Genomic DNA, 11,146 nt, shown 5'->3' on the forward strand with positions numbered 1-11,146 from the left:
TTTATTATGCATACAGTGTTCTGCTTGCATGCACACCTACATGCCAGAAGAGGGCGCCAGATCTCAATATAGATGGTTGTGAGCCACCATGTGGTTGCTGGGAATTGAACTCAGGACCTCTGGAAGCACAGCAAGTGCTCTTAACCTCTGATACATCTCTCCAGCCCCTGTGTAGTGATTCTTAAGTGTATGTTTGTGTGTGCAGTGCCTGGCTTGGCAAGTGTGTGGAGATCAGATGACAAGTTTCAGGTCCCAAGGACCAAACTCATATCCTCAGACTTGGTGGCAAGTACTTTTACCTAATGAATCATCTCACTAGCCCTCTCTTCCTGCTTGTAGGAATTTTGTTTTGTTGTTATTTTGGTTTGGTTTGGTTTTTTGTTTTTCAAGACAGGGTTTCTCTGTGTAGCTTTGCGCCTTTCCTGGAACTCGCTCTGTAGCCCAGGGTGGCCTTGAACTCACAGAGATCCACCTGCCTCTGCCTCCTGAGTGCTGGGATTAAAGCCATGTGCCACCACTGCCCCGGGTTTTTTTGTTGTTGTTTTTTGTTTTGGTGTGTGTGTGTAAGTGTGTGTAAAATATTTTGAAACAGTGTCCAAATTTAATTATTATAATTAAATGTTGTAAGCCAGGTATGATTGTATGTACCTGATACATGGCAGACACAGGTGGATCTCTCTGACTTTGAGGCCAGCCTGGTCTACATAGTGAGCTCCAGGACAGGCAGGGCTACACAGTGAGACTCTGAACACGTGCAACAGTATATACCCATTGTAGAGACACAAGTGGAATTGCTTGTTTACCTTATCACAGCCTGGCCCTGATGTGCTTTGTCATGACCAGTAGTCTCAGACCTAAGGTCCATGACCAGAATAGGTCCAGTACAGAAAATTCATAAGCCACACCAATAGTCTCAGCAGTGTCTCCCTCCCTCCTTCCCTCCCTTCTTCCCTCCCTCTCTCCCTCCCTCCCTCTCTCCCTCTCTTTCCATCTTTCTCTCTCTCTCCCCTATCTCTCCCCCACCCACCTCTCTCTTCCTTCCCCTTTCCCTTTCTCTTTTCTAAAAGATTTCAGCCAGGGGTGGGGGCACACCTTTAGTCCCAGTACTTGGGAGGCAGAGGCAGGCAGATCTCTGTGAGGCCAGCCTAGTTTACAGAGCCAGATCCAGGACAGCCAGAGATACACAGAAACCCTGTCTCCAAAAACAAAACAAAAACAAAAATTAAAAAAGATTGCTGAGGTCACTACTCTCCAGCCTTATTCCTTGGTTATGTCAGCTGTTGCTTCATGTAGACTTGCTGTAAAATCTACCTGTCAAGTTCTCATAACCTCTTTCCTGTTGGAAATCTGCATGTCATTATTACATGGATGGTGGGTTATCAGACATGCTTCTCTAAGGCAAGACATTGTAGAAAGCAATCTGGAATGTTGTATATATTTGCCACTGGCAATCTCCATTTATAAGATATTTGAATTTGAACTTAATGAAGGACCTCTAGGAACCACACTCCTGAGATATTAACATGGTATCCTAGAATGATTGATGGTGTCATGGTTTCTTGGACCCTGATTTTGAGAATTGGTTTCTATGTACTCAGTCATTACATTCTTCTGATTTTCAGGGAGAATTTGTTAATGAGTATGTTGGTGAACTGATTGATGAAGAGGAGTGTATGGCAAGAATCAAATATGCACATGAGAATGACATCACTCACTTTTATATGCTCACCATAGACAAGGTAATGGGAAGCGTGTCTTTGCTGTTCATTCCTGAAGTCTTGAATATGGACTGGAGGGTTCATCACCTGTAGAATTGGCCCTTGTATTTTGGTGACATTCTCATTTCACCCCCTTAGTAACTTTCCCCGAAACAATTTTTTTCTGAATGTGGAGCTGCCTCTTGGCATAGAACATCCTAAGAGCCATGTGTTTCCAATACAGCATAAAAAGTATACCAAGGTTCTCCTTAAGATCAGAAGGAAAAAAGAAAAAAGCATAGACATGAGCATTGCATGTTGTCTGGACTACATTGTAGAGAGGTTTTTGGCTGTGTATTGCTCCATTTGCGTGTGAATCCTGTGCTCTCCCTCTCTCTGTGTGTTACCTAGGCTCACTTCAAACTTCTGAGTTCAAGCACTCACCTGCCTCAGTTTCCCAAATATGTGGGACTAGAGGCATGTGTCATTCCCTAAAGCTCTTGTAATTCATAGTTTTAGACAGCTGGAACCTAGTTGCTAGAGGTTTTTGGTATTCTCAGAATGAAGATAATTAGGCCTAGGTAGAGAAAGTGCATCATGCTGGTACTCTTGTGTCTTCTGTGACCAGTAAGCTCAAAACCCAGAAGAAAAGTGAGGCTCTCTTTAAAAAACATGACTAGGGGGTTGGGGATTTAGCTCAGTGGTAGAGCACTTGCCTAGCAAGCACAGGGTCCTCAGCTCCAAAAAATAAAATAATTTAAAAAATAAAATAAAAGTCTGGGCAGTGGTGGCGCACGCCTGTAATCCCAGCTCTCGGGAGGCAGAGGCAGGTGGATCTTTGTGAGTTCGAGGCCAGCCTGGTCTACAAAGTGAGTTCTAGGACAGTCTCCAAAGCTACAGAGAAACCCTGTCTCGAAAAACCCTAAATAAATACATAAATAAATACATACATACATACATACATACATACATACATACATACATACATGACTAATACTAGTGCTTGAAAACAAGATAAAAAATGGCTATGGCTCAGGCATTTTGAATAGAGCAATAGCAAACATTCTCATAACTGGGAATATAGGGCCCTGTAGAAATAGGATGGCTCCAAGGGCCCCAGGCAACAGTCCCTTGGGAAGCTTGACTATTCTCAAACTCAGTCTATGGAGTAGAATTGGGCTCCTATCATTTGCTGTAGACTGTGGGGGTTGGGCCCTTTAGTGAGGTCATTGTCAGAAAGACAAGAAGATTAAAACATTGAAGAAAAAAAAAAGATGTAGGAATAACCCAAACCAGGGATGGTGACACATGCCTATAATCCTAGCATTTGGGAGAATGAGGCAGGAGTAATCACTGACCTCAGAAAGCTGAGGGGGTGAAGGGAAAGGAGGGAGAGGAAGCAATCCTGTTTGCAGGGGTGGAGCAAGATGTTAGCAAGATGGGGTATGTGTGTTCTCATACATGTATGTCTATGCATACATAGTAAAACAGGAGACAGTGAACATGGCAAAATACTAATAGGTGGGTGGGATGCACTAATCTGCCTTTTCCACCTGCCCACCTTCATGGGTTTGAATTTTTTTCTTTTTTAATTAAAAGAATTGGTTGCAAAAATTGTGGACCCTAGAACTTAAGAGGTGAGTAGCACATCCTTCTTCAGGCTCTGCCGTGACACAGGATTAATAAATAAACAATGAGCAGGTTCATGGAGGCCCTTCTGTAAGAGTCATCTGGTTTTCTGGGAAAGCTGGCAAGCTAGGATTCTGGAGGGCAGTGAACAAAACCAAGACGCACTACTGCCGTAGATAGAAGTGCTTAACTGAGCCCCAGGGATGCTCTGGTGTCCTGGGTGGTGACAGTTCTAGAGGCTGCAGCCCATTTTCCCACTTCATTTCCTCTTTCCCTCTTTCTGGAGCTCTCCATTAAGAACTAAGACTCATGAATGTACCTGCCCTAGAGAACGCACAGGCTCAGTAAAAGCCACAGAGATGCTCTATGATTTAAGAAGCTTCGACGAACAGTAGAAGGAAAACATTAACAATGAAGGAAGAAAAAAACTCAGTAAGCCCAGAAGAAGTGAAATAATCTGATTTCCAAAGCTACTGTATTATTAGATTTGAATGTCTAGTTTTTTTTTTTTTTGGGGGGGGGGAGATCCTAAGACCTAAAAAAAACAGAGAAGAAATGCCCATTCAGGGCAATAATTAAACTAATTTTAACTCTAAAGAAGACCTTAGCTCTCTAGGCAAAAAAAAACTTTGAAACAACTTTTGTTTTGTTTTAAATGTTGGAGAATCAGACTCTAACCCTGCAAATTCTAGACAAGTGCTCTACTGAGCTACATCCCTAGCCCTGATTTTGAACTAGCTTTATAGCTCAATGGCTTGAACTTGGAATCCTCCTGCCTCAAGTGTGGAAATTGCAGACACAGGCTACTATGTCTGGTCTAAAACCTGGCTTGAAAGATAACTTGAACTTAGGGACAGTGGTGGCACATGCCTTTAATCTCAGCACTTGGGCTCAGAGCCAGGCAGATCTCTGAATTTGAGGCCAGCTGGTCTACAGAGCAAGATCCAGGACAGGCACCAAAACTAAACAGAAAAACCCTGTCTCAAAAAACCAAAAAAAAAAAGAAAGAAAGAAAAAAAAAAAAAAAAGGAACTCAGAGGGCTGAGGATGGTGACCCATACCTCTAATTTCAGCATTTGAGAGGTAAGCATAAGGTTCCCTCCCAGGTATGTAAAAAGTGAAGGATTAAAGAGGGTACCCTTATAAATATATTTATAACAATAATTATACACTTAAAATTAAGTTATGGTTAAGATGTGGTTGGGCGCTGGATGGTGGTGGCGCACGCCTTTAATCCCAGCACTTGGGAGGCAGAGGCAGGCGGATTTCTGTGAGTTCCAGGAAAGGTGCAAAGCTACACAGAGAAACCCTGTCTCGAAAAACCAGAAAAAAAAAAAAAAAAGGGATGTGGTTGGGCATATGGCTCAGTAGTAGAGTGCTTTCCAGCATGTGCAAGGCCCTGGGTTCAGTCTCCAGCCACACACACACTTAAAAAACAACCAGTAAGCTTTTATGTTAGGTATACTTTAAAATAATAAAAGAATTTGAGGCTGCACAGATGTTTTAATTGGTGAACACTTGCTGCACAGAGGATGAGAGCCCTAGCACTCATAAAAAGCTGAGCATGGTAGCACACTCCTACGGTCCCAAAGCTTGGGCGGTAGAGACAGGAGGGCCCTTGGCTTGCTGGCCAGCCTAGTCTAATTGGTGAACCCCAGATTCCAGTGAAAGCACCTGTCTTAAAATAAGGTGGTGGTTGGGCAAAATGGCTCATTGGCTCAAGGCGTTGAGTTTGACCCCAGGAAGTGCATGGTGAAGAAGAGCGCCAGCCTGAGGAAGCTGTCCTCCAGCCTCCACGGAAGGCACACACGGCAGATAAATAAGTAAAGAAATGGACATCAAAAGAAAACAAGATGGAAAACTTTAGAGAAATAGCATCCAAAGGTTGACCTGGCCTCTGCATGCATGAACACACATATGCAGACACCTTAATGTTTTTCTGGAGGACCTAAATTCAGTCCATAGGACCCCCATCAGGCAGCTCCCAGTTGCCTGTTTAACTCCAAGCTCCAGATCTAACACCCCTTTCTGGTCTCTGTTCATAACCTCACTCATGTGACATATAGTCACAGAGAAACAAACACATAAATAAAAGTAAGTCTTTAAAAAAATTCAGTTGGAAAGCTGTCAAGTCAGCTAGCCTGGAGTACATGTGCAGTGTTAGAAACCAGAAACCCTGCCTCAAAATAAGTTAGATGAAGAGAATTAACTAAGTTCTAAAAAACTATTCCTGTCCTTTATGCATGTGCCTGCAGTCACACACATTGCACACTTTTAAAAACCTGTATTTACTTTGTGTGCATGTGTGAGATTATGTATGCTATGGCATGCTTGTGGAGGTCAGAGACAACTTTCAGAAGTCAATCCTTTACTTCCATGGTGTGGGGTCCAGGGTTCAAGCTCAGGTCATGGGCTTGATTGCAAGTACCTTCATCTTGTTAACCGTTTCACCAGCTGATAAATACACAAATACAGCTGAGATATGATTCAGTGATAGATCATTTGCCAGTCTTTGGAGTTTAAAACAACAACAGCAACAACAAGAAGACAGAACTGGCTAGGGTGTTAGTAAATAAAAAGCAGATCACTGAGCTTTTTATCAGGCACATCCTGATAGTGTTTCTATTTTTATTCTCCTCAGGTGAATTCTGAGTCCTGGGCTGAAGTCTCCTTCCCTGGCATCTCAAGTGGCTAGGAGTACAGGCATCTACCCACCAAGTTTGGCTTTCTGTGCTTGCACCACCCAATGGGTGCTCACCTTGCAGGTTTCTCAAGGGACCCACGTGTTTACTATCAAGAGAAACCTTCAAGATGAGCACCCATTGGGTGATGCAAGCATAGTCATCCAGTGTGGTTGCCTCTTGGAAGTGCTCTATGGTCCACAAGGCACAGCTAGGGGTGCTCTTGGCACAGATTCATCCCTAATCAGACACATAATTTTGTACCAACTCATCCCTGATCTCAGAAATAACCACTGAAGAGCAGAGATCCTACTGATTTGTATATTTGCTCTAGAGTTTTTCAGGGAAAAAGGTACACCTTTGTACCTACCTGTCCGTCTCCTGGTCTGAGCCATAAGTGGTTCTTATTTCTCACAGTGCTTGGGCACTTGGATTTCAGTGAGTCAGTTCCCAGGGCCACTGTGTGCTTGCATTTGTGATTTTGTAGATTGCTATCTCAGAACTGTCAGCCTGTGCCTTTCCCTCTTGTGGCAGCATAGCATCGGCATGATGGATACATCCCATTGTTTCCAGCCTGGGGACTTAAGCATGCTATGGTTGGGCCTTCTTTGCCCTTTAAGAGTTGATGCTGCTTTCCTGTCTTAGTGGAGTTTGCTGTTGTCTGGTAGTGCTGGTTTTGTATAGGCTCTTGCTGCCCTTTCCAAGTCTGTGACGTGTATTTCTCCTAGCTTATTTATTGGTGGGGTGGTGTTATTAGTGCCAGCTTACATATGGTCTTTACCATTGCTCACTTTGGCTCAGTCTCTCCTTGTGTTCCATTCTTAATCGAGAGAATCTGGACTGGTTGAGGGATGTCTGGTCCAGGTGGACAATAGAATACCAAGGTTTTCAGTAAGATAAGTAACATCTGATAAAACCTACAGCATGAAGAATCCCTGTAGAGATAAAATGTCAGCTGGGCATAGTGGTGCACACCTTTAATCCCAGCAGAGGCAGGAGGATCTCTGTGTTCGAGGCCAGCCTGGTCTACAGTGTGAGTTCCAGGATAACCGAGGCTGTTACAGAGAGAAACCTTGTCTTGAAAAACCAAATAGATAGATAGGTAGGTAGGTAGATAATGAGATGTTCTTGATATTTATTCTGCAGGACCGAATAATTGACGCTGGCCCTAAAGGGAATTATTCACGATTCATGAACCACAGCTGCCAGCCCAACTGTGAGACCCTGAAGTGGACAGTGAATGGGGACACACGGGTTGGCCTGTTTGCTGTGTGTGACATTCCTGCAGGTACTTCACTGGGGTCCTGCTTGTTTCTGGTGCCATGTGGCTGGGTATTATGTGGCTGGGTTTGGAAAGGCTCTAGGATAGTGATTTATACAGCAAATTGATGAGCTATGGGAGTCATGCCAGTATGTGCCGGAAAAGGGGAGGGGTACATTTCCTTAAGACTAACTCTTTAACATTCACTGCCTTGGGAGGACAGTGGCCTCTAAAATATCATTGTGTCTCCTTTAGGGACAGAGCTGACTTTCAACTATAACCTCGATTGTCTGGGCAATGAGAAGACAGTCTGTCGGTGTGGAGCCTCCAATTGTAGTGGGTTTCTTGGAGACAGACCAAAGGTAAGGACATCACAGCTTCTTTCTGTGAAGCTGAAACACATAGCTCTGGTGGCATCATGGCATCTAGGAAGACTGCTTTCTAGTGAGCAGTAGACCTGTTGCTGTGACAACGGCAGGATCCATGCAGTGTGTGGGTTGGGTTAGTGAGGCCCTCTGTCAGGCTACTTGTTAAGACTTCCTCACTTGTGTCAATCCTGTCTTGGGACTATCAATGAAGCATCAGCGGATGTTGACTTAAGCATTAGAGGCATGGGCTCAGTCTTGAAGGCAGTAAAGTCAGTGTAGGCAGGACCACGTTTTCGCCAAAGATTCTTTGAGAGTCTCTCAGGCCTCTTTCCACCACCTGTTGGTGATTAGTGATCTGTAGAGTTCCTCAGTTTGTAGAAGCCTTACCCCAACATTCTGCTGCTTCACAGGAGGTGCCATGTGGTGTCTGTCTTTTGTGACCACTGCCTCCATTGCCCTGCTACCTTTTTGTTGTTCACATTACTGTGTATGGATCCCAGGGCCCATACCTGCTAAAGCAAGTGCCCTCCCACTGAGTCACACCTTTGGCCACCAGTCCTTCCCATCTGCCTACAAGTCATGCTTCCTTGATGTGTTGGTGTGGTTTTATTATAATTATATCCATTTTAAGATAAAGTCATGTTCCAAGTTTTCAGAAGGACATGAATTCTGGGGCACCCCTTGTATGCAACAAAGGCATACAACATAGGCACCTCAATCCTGAGCTGGTGTCGAGGCGCACCCTATACTTTGTGAGACTGCTGCTTTGACAATCGTTTGCCCTCACCTGTTGTTTTAGTTAGCATGATATTGCTGTAAAGACACCAAGACCGTGGCAACTCTTTTTTTCCTGTTTTTTGTTTGTAAAGATTCCTTTATTATGTATAGTGTTATGCCTGCATGCCAGAAGAGGGCGCAATATCTCATTACAGATGGTTGTGAGTGCTTTTAACCACTGAGCCATCTCTCCAACCCCTGTGGCAACTCTTGCAAGAGAAAACATTTAATTGGGACTGGGTTATAGTTCAGAGGTGTAGTCTGGCATCATCAGGGCAGGAAGCATGGTGGCATGCGGGCAGACATGGTGCTGGAGAGTAGCTGAGAGTTCCACATCTGGATCTGCATGGCTTGAGCATCTGAGACCTCAAAGCCCATCCCAAGTAACACTTCCTCCAACAAAATCATGCCTACTCAACCAAGGCCACACCTCCTAATAGAGCCACTCCCTGTGGGCCTACAAGGTCAGTTTTTCTCAAACTATCACATCTGCTCTGCTCATAGTTGAATTCTTAGCTGAAAGTGGCCAGCAGGCCACTACTTTGGCCAAGGTGTACCTGTCAACATGCCTGTCAGCAGATCCCAGGGTGACATTATTACACCTCTATATTGTGTTTCTTACCTTAGCAGGAGTTGCCCGAGGCATAGTGGGCCATCCCATTGGCCATGACCTGCTTTGTGTAGGTGGCACACCCTTCTGTGATGCAAGAAATGGAACCTGCAGCCTCGAGCTCAGCACTACTTAACATGTTGGAATACCCAGGAATCTAGAATGTCACTCTGGACCTTGCTGTTTTGGGCATCTTTGTAGTTTGCCTGTTTTAAAAACTGCTCCGGTCTATGTTCTTTGAAGTGAACCATGTTTAATTCTTTATTCTAGACCTCTACATCCCTTTCTTCAGAGGAAAAGGGTAAAAAGGCCAAGAAGAAAACCAGAAGACGCAGAGCCAAGGGGGAAGGGAAGCGGCAGTCAGAGGATGAGTGCTTCCGCTGTGGTGATGGCGGACAGCTGGTGCTGTGTGACCGCAAGTTCTGCACCAAGGCCTACCATCTGTCCTGCCTGGGCTTGGGCAAGCGGCCCTTTGGTAGGTACCCAGTACCCATGGCAGCTTCTGACAACCTGCAATATGCTTGCCTGCCATTCTTACTCAGCCTCCCTTAACTGAGTGGACCTTACCTAGTTGCATACTCATTGAGGGTCAGGTGGTAAATGTCCCCAGTCCAGGGAACCAGCTGGAACACAGGATGGGAACAGGCAGTAGCTTCCAAAGCCCTTAGTGCCAAGATCTAAAATGACATTCACCAGGGCTCTAGTGTAGAAGATAGGTTCCACTGCATTAACCTCACCATGACTGGTCTTGTCACTGGACGCCCTGGTTTTTAGGATGGAACCACAGATTTGGCTCCCTGGGAGACAATAAAATAGGCTTTTCCTCTTACATACTCAAGAGCAGTCACAGCATCAGAACAAAAAGTTAGAATTTCAAAAGAAAAACTGTCAACACTTGATCCAAAGACAAGAAACCTAATTACAGTTTTACATATATATTTGAATTTGACAATTATCTACAACCCTAACAGAGATCTTTAGAGATTCGTATCTAAGCATAAAACTGTCCCCTAAGTCCTAAGCTGGGTGTGGTGGTGCACACCTTCAATCCCAGCACTTGGGAGGCAGAGGCAGGTGGATCTCTGAGTTTGAGGCCAGCCTGGTCTACAGAGTGAGTGAGTTCTAGGACAGCCAGGGCTATACAGAGAAACCCTGTCTCAAAAAAACAGAAACAAAAAAGGGTAAGTCAGAGGGCAGCTGTTGGCATCAGTAGAATCTGCTAGGGAACAATAGCAGTGAACTGCCCTTGGTGTTGGGTGTGATGCTGCAGCTGGCGGGCATGTAGACTATAGTCTGCAGCAATCGGTACCTGCCTGGTCTTTGAGCACCAACTACTAGCTCCCTCTCTGGCAACTGAAATGCAGTCTCTTGTGGTAATTTGCATTTATTTGACTAGCCAGCTTTAAAATTTTTTCCAGTTAGGTATGCTGGTGTTATTTCCATTTGCCCACCAACTTGAGGCTGAAGCAGGAGGATGGCTAGTTCAAGGTCAGCCTGGGAAACATACCCTGTGCATCTTAACTCAGTGCTAGAACACATGCTTGAGGCCCTCTGGGTTCAGTGTCCATACCCCTCAAGAAAATTACTCTCAGCCCTGAAAACATGGATGCTGATCCTGCCATTGATGCTTCTCTTTGCTGATGGTGTATTTTTTTGCAGGGAAGTGGGAATGTCCTTGGCATCACTGTGATGTATGTGGCAAACCTTCTACCTCATTTTGCCACCTGTGCCCCAACTCATTCTGTAAGGAACACCAAGATGGGACTGCCTTCCGCTCCACCCAGGATGGGCAATCCTACTGCTGTGAGCATGATTTGAGGGCAGACTCTGCGAGAAGTACCAAGACTGAGAAACCCCTCCCAGAATCCCTGAAGTCAAAGGGGAAGAGGAGGAGAAGGCGGTGTTGGAGAAGGGTCACCGAAGGCAAATAGCGCTTGGTCAGATCCAGGGGCGGCATGGGGCAGCCAGCCCTTGCCAGCCTGTAATGGGAAGGCAAGCACGGCCCTTGCCCCAAGGACCCGCTCACTGTGCTCTGACATGTATAGGCCTCCTTGGGTGGGAGGGAGGGAGCACTCCCACCACTGAGCCATCCTCAGCAGCTGTGCTGCGTCTGCACTGATGCT

The 11,146-nt window shown here is 45.2% G+C and overlaps 1 protein-coding gene across 1 annotated transcript; it reads left to right on the forward strand.

Annotated features, from left to right (window-relative positions):
- Positions 1-1,622: 1,622 nt before the first annotated feature.
- Positions 1,623-11,137, forward strand: LOC118575653 (histone-lysine N-methyltransferase NSD2-like; the record flags this gene model as incomplete). The annotated part of the gene is made up of 5 exons (XM_036176110.1): positions 1,623-1,739; positions 7,154-7,295; positions 7,524-7,630; positions 9,294-9,498; positions 10,683-11,137. Coding segments are annotated over 5 exons (843 nt in total), but the record flags the coding sequence as incomplete, so codon positions are not given.
- Positions 11,138-11,146: the final 9 nt, after the last annotated feature.

This window comes from Onychomys torridus, unplaced genomic scaffold, assembly GCF_903995425.1.
Source record: "Onychomys torridus unplaced genomic scaffold, mOncTor1.1, whole genome shotgun sequence".
In the NCBI taxonomy this organism is placed as follows: domain Eukaryota; kingdom Metazoa; phylum Chordata; class Mammalia; order Rodentia; family Cricetidae; genus Onychomys; species Onychomys torridus.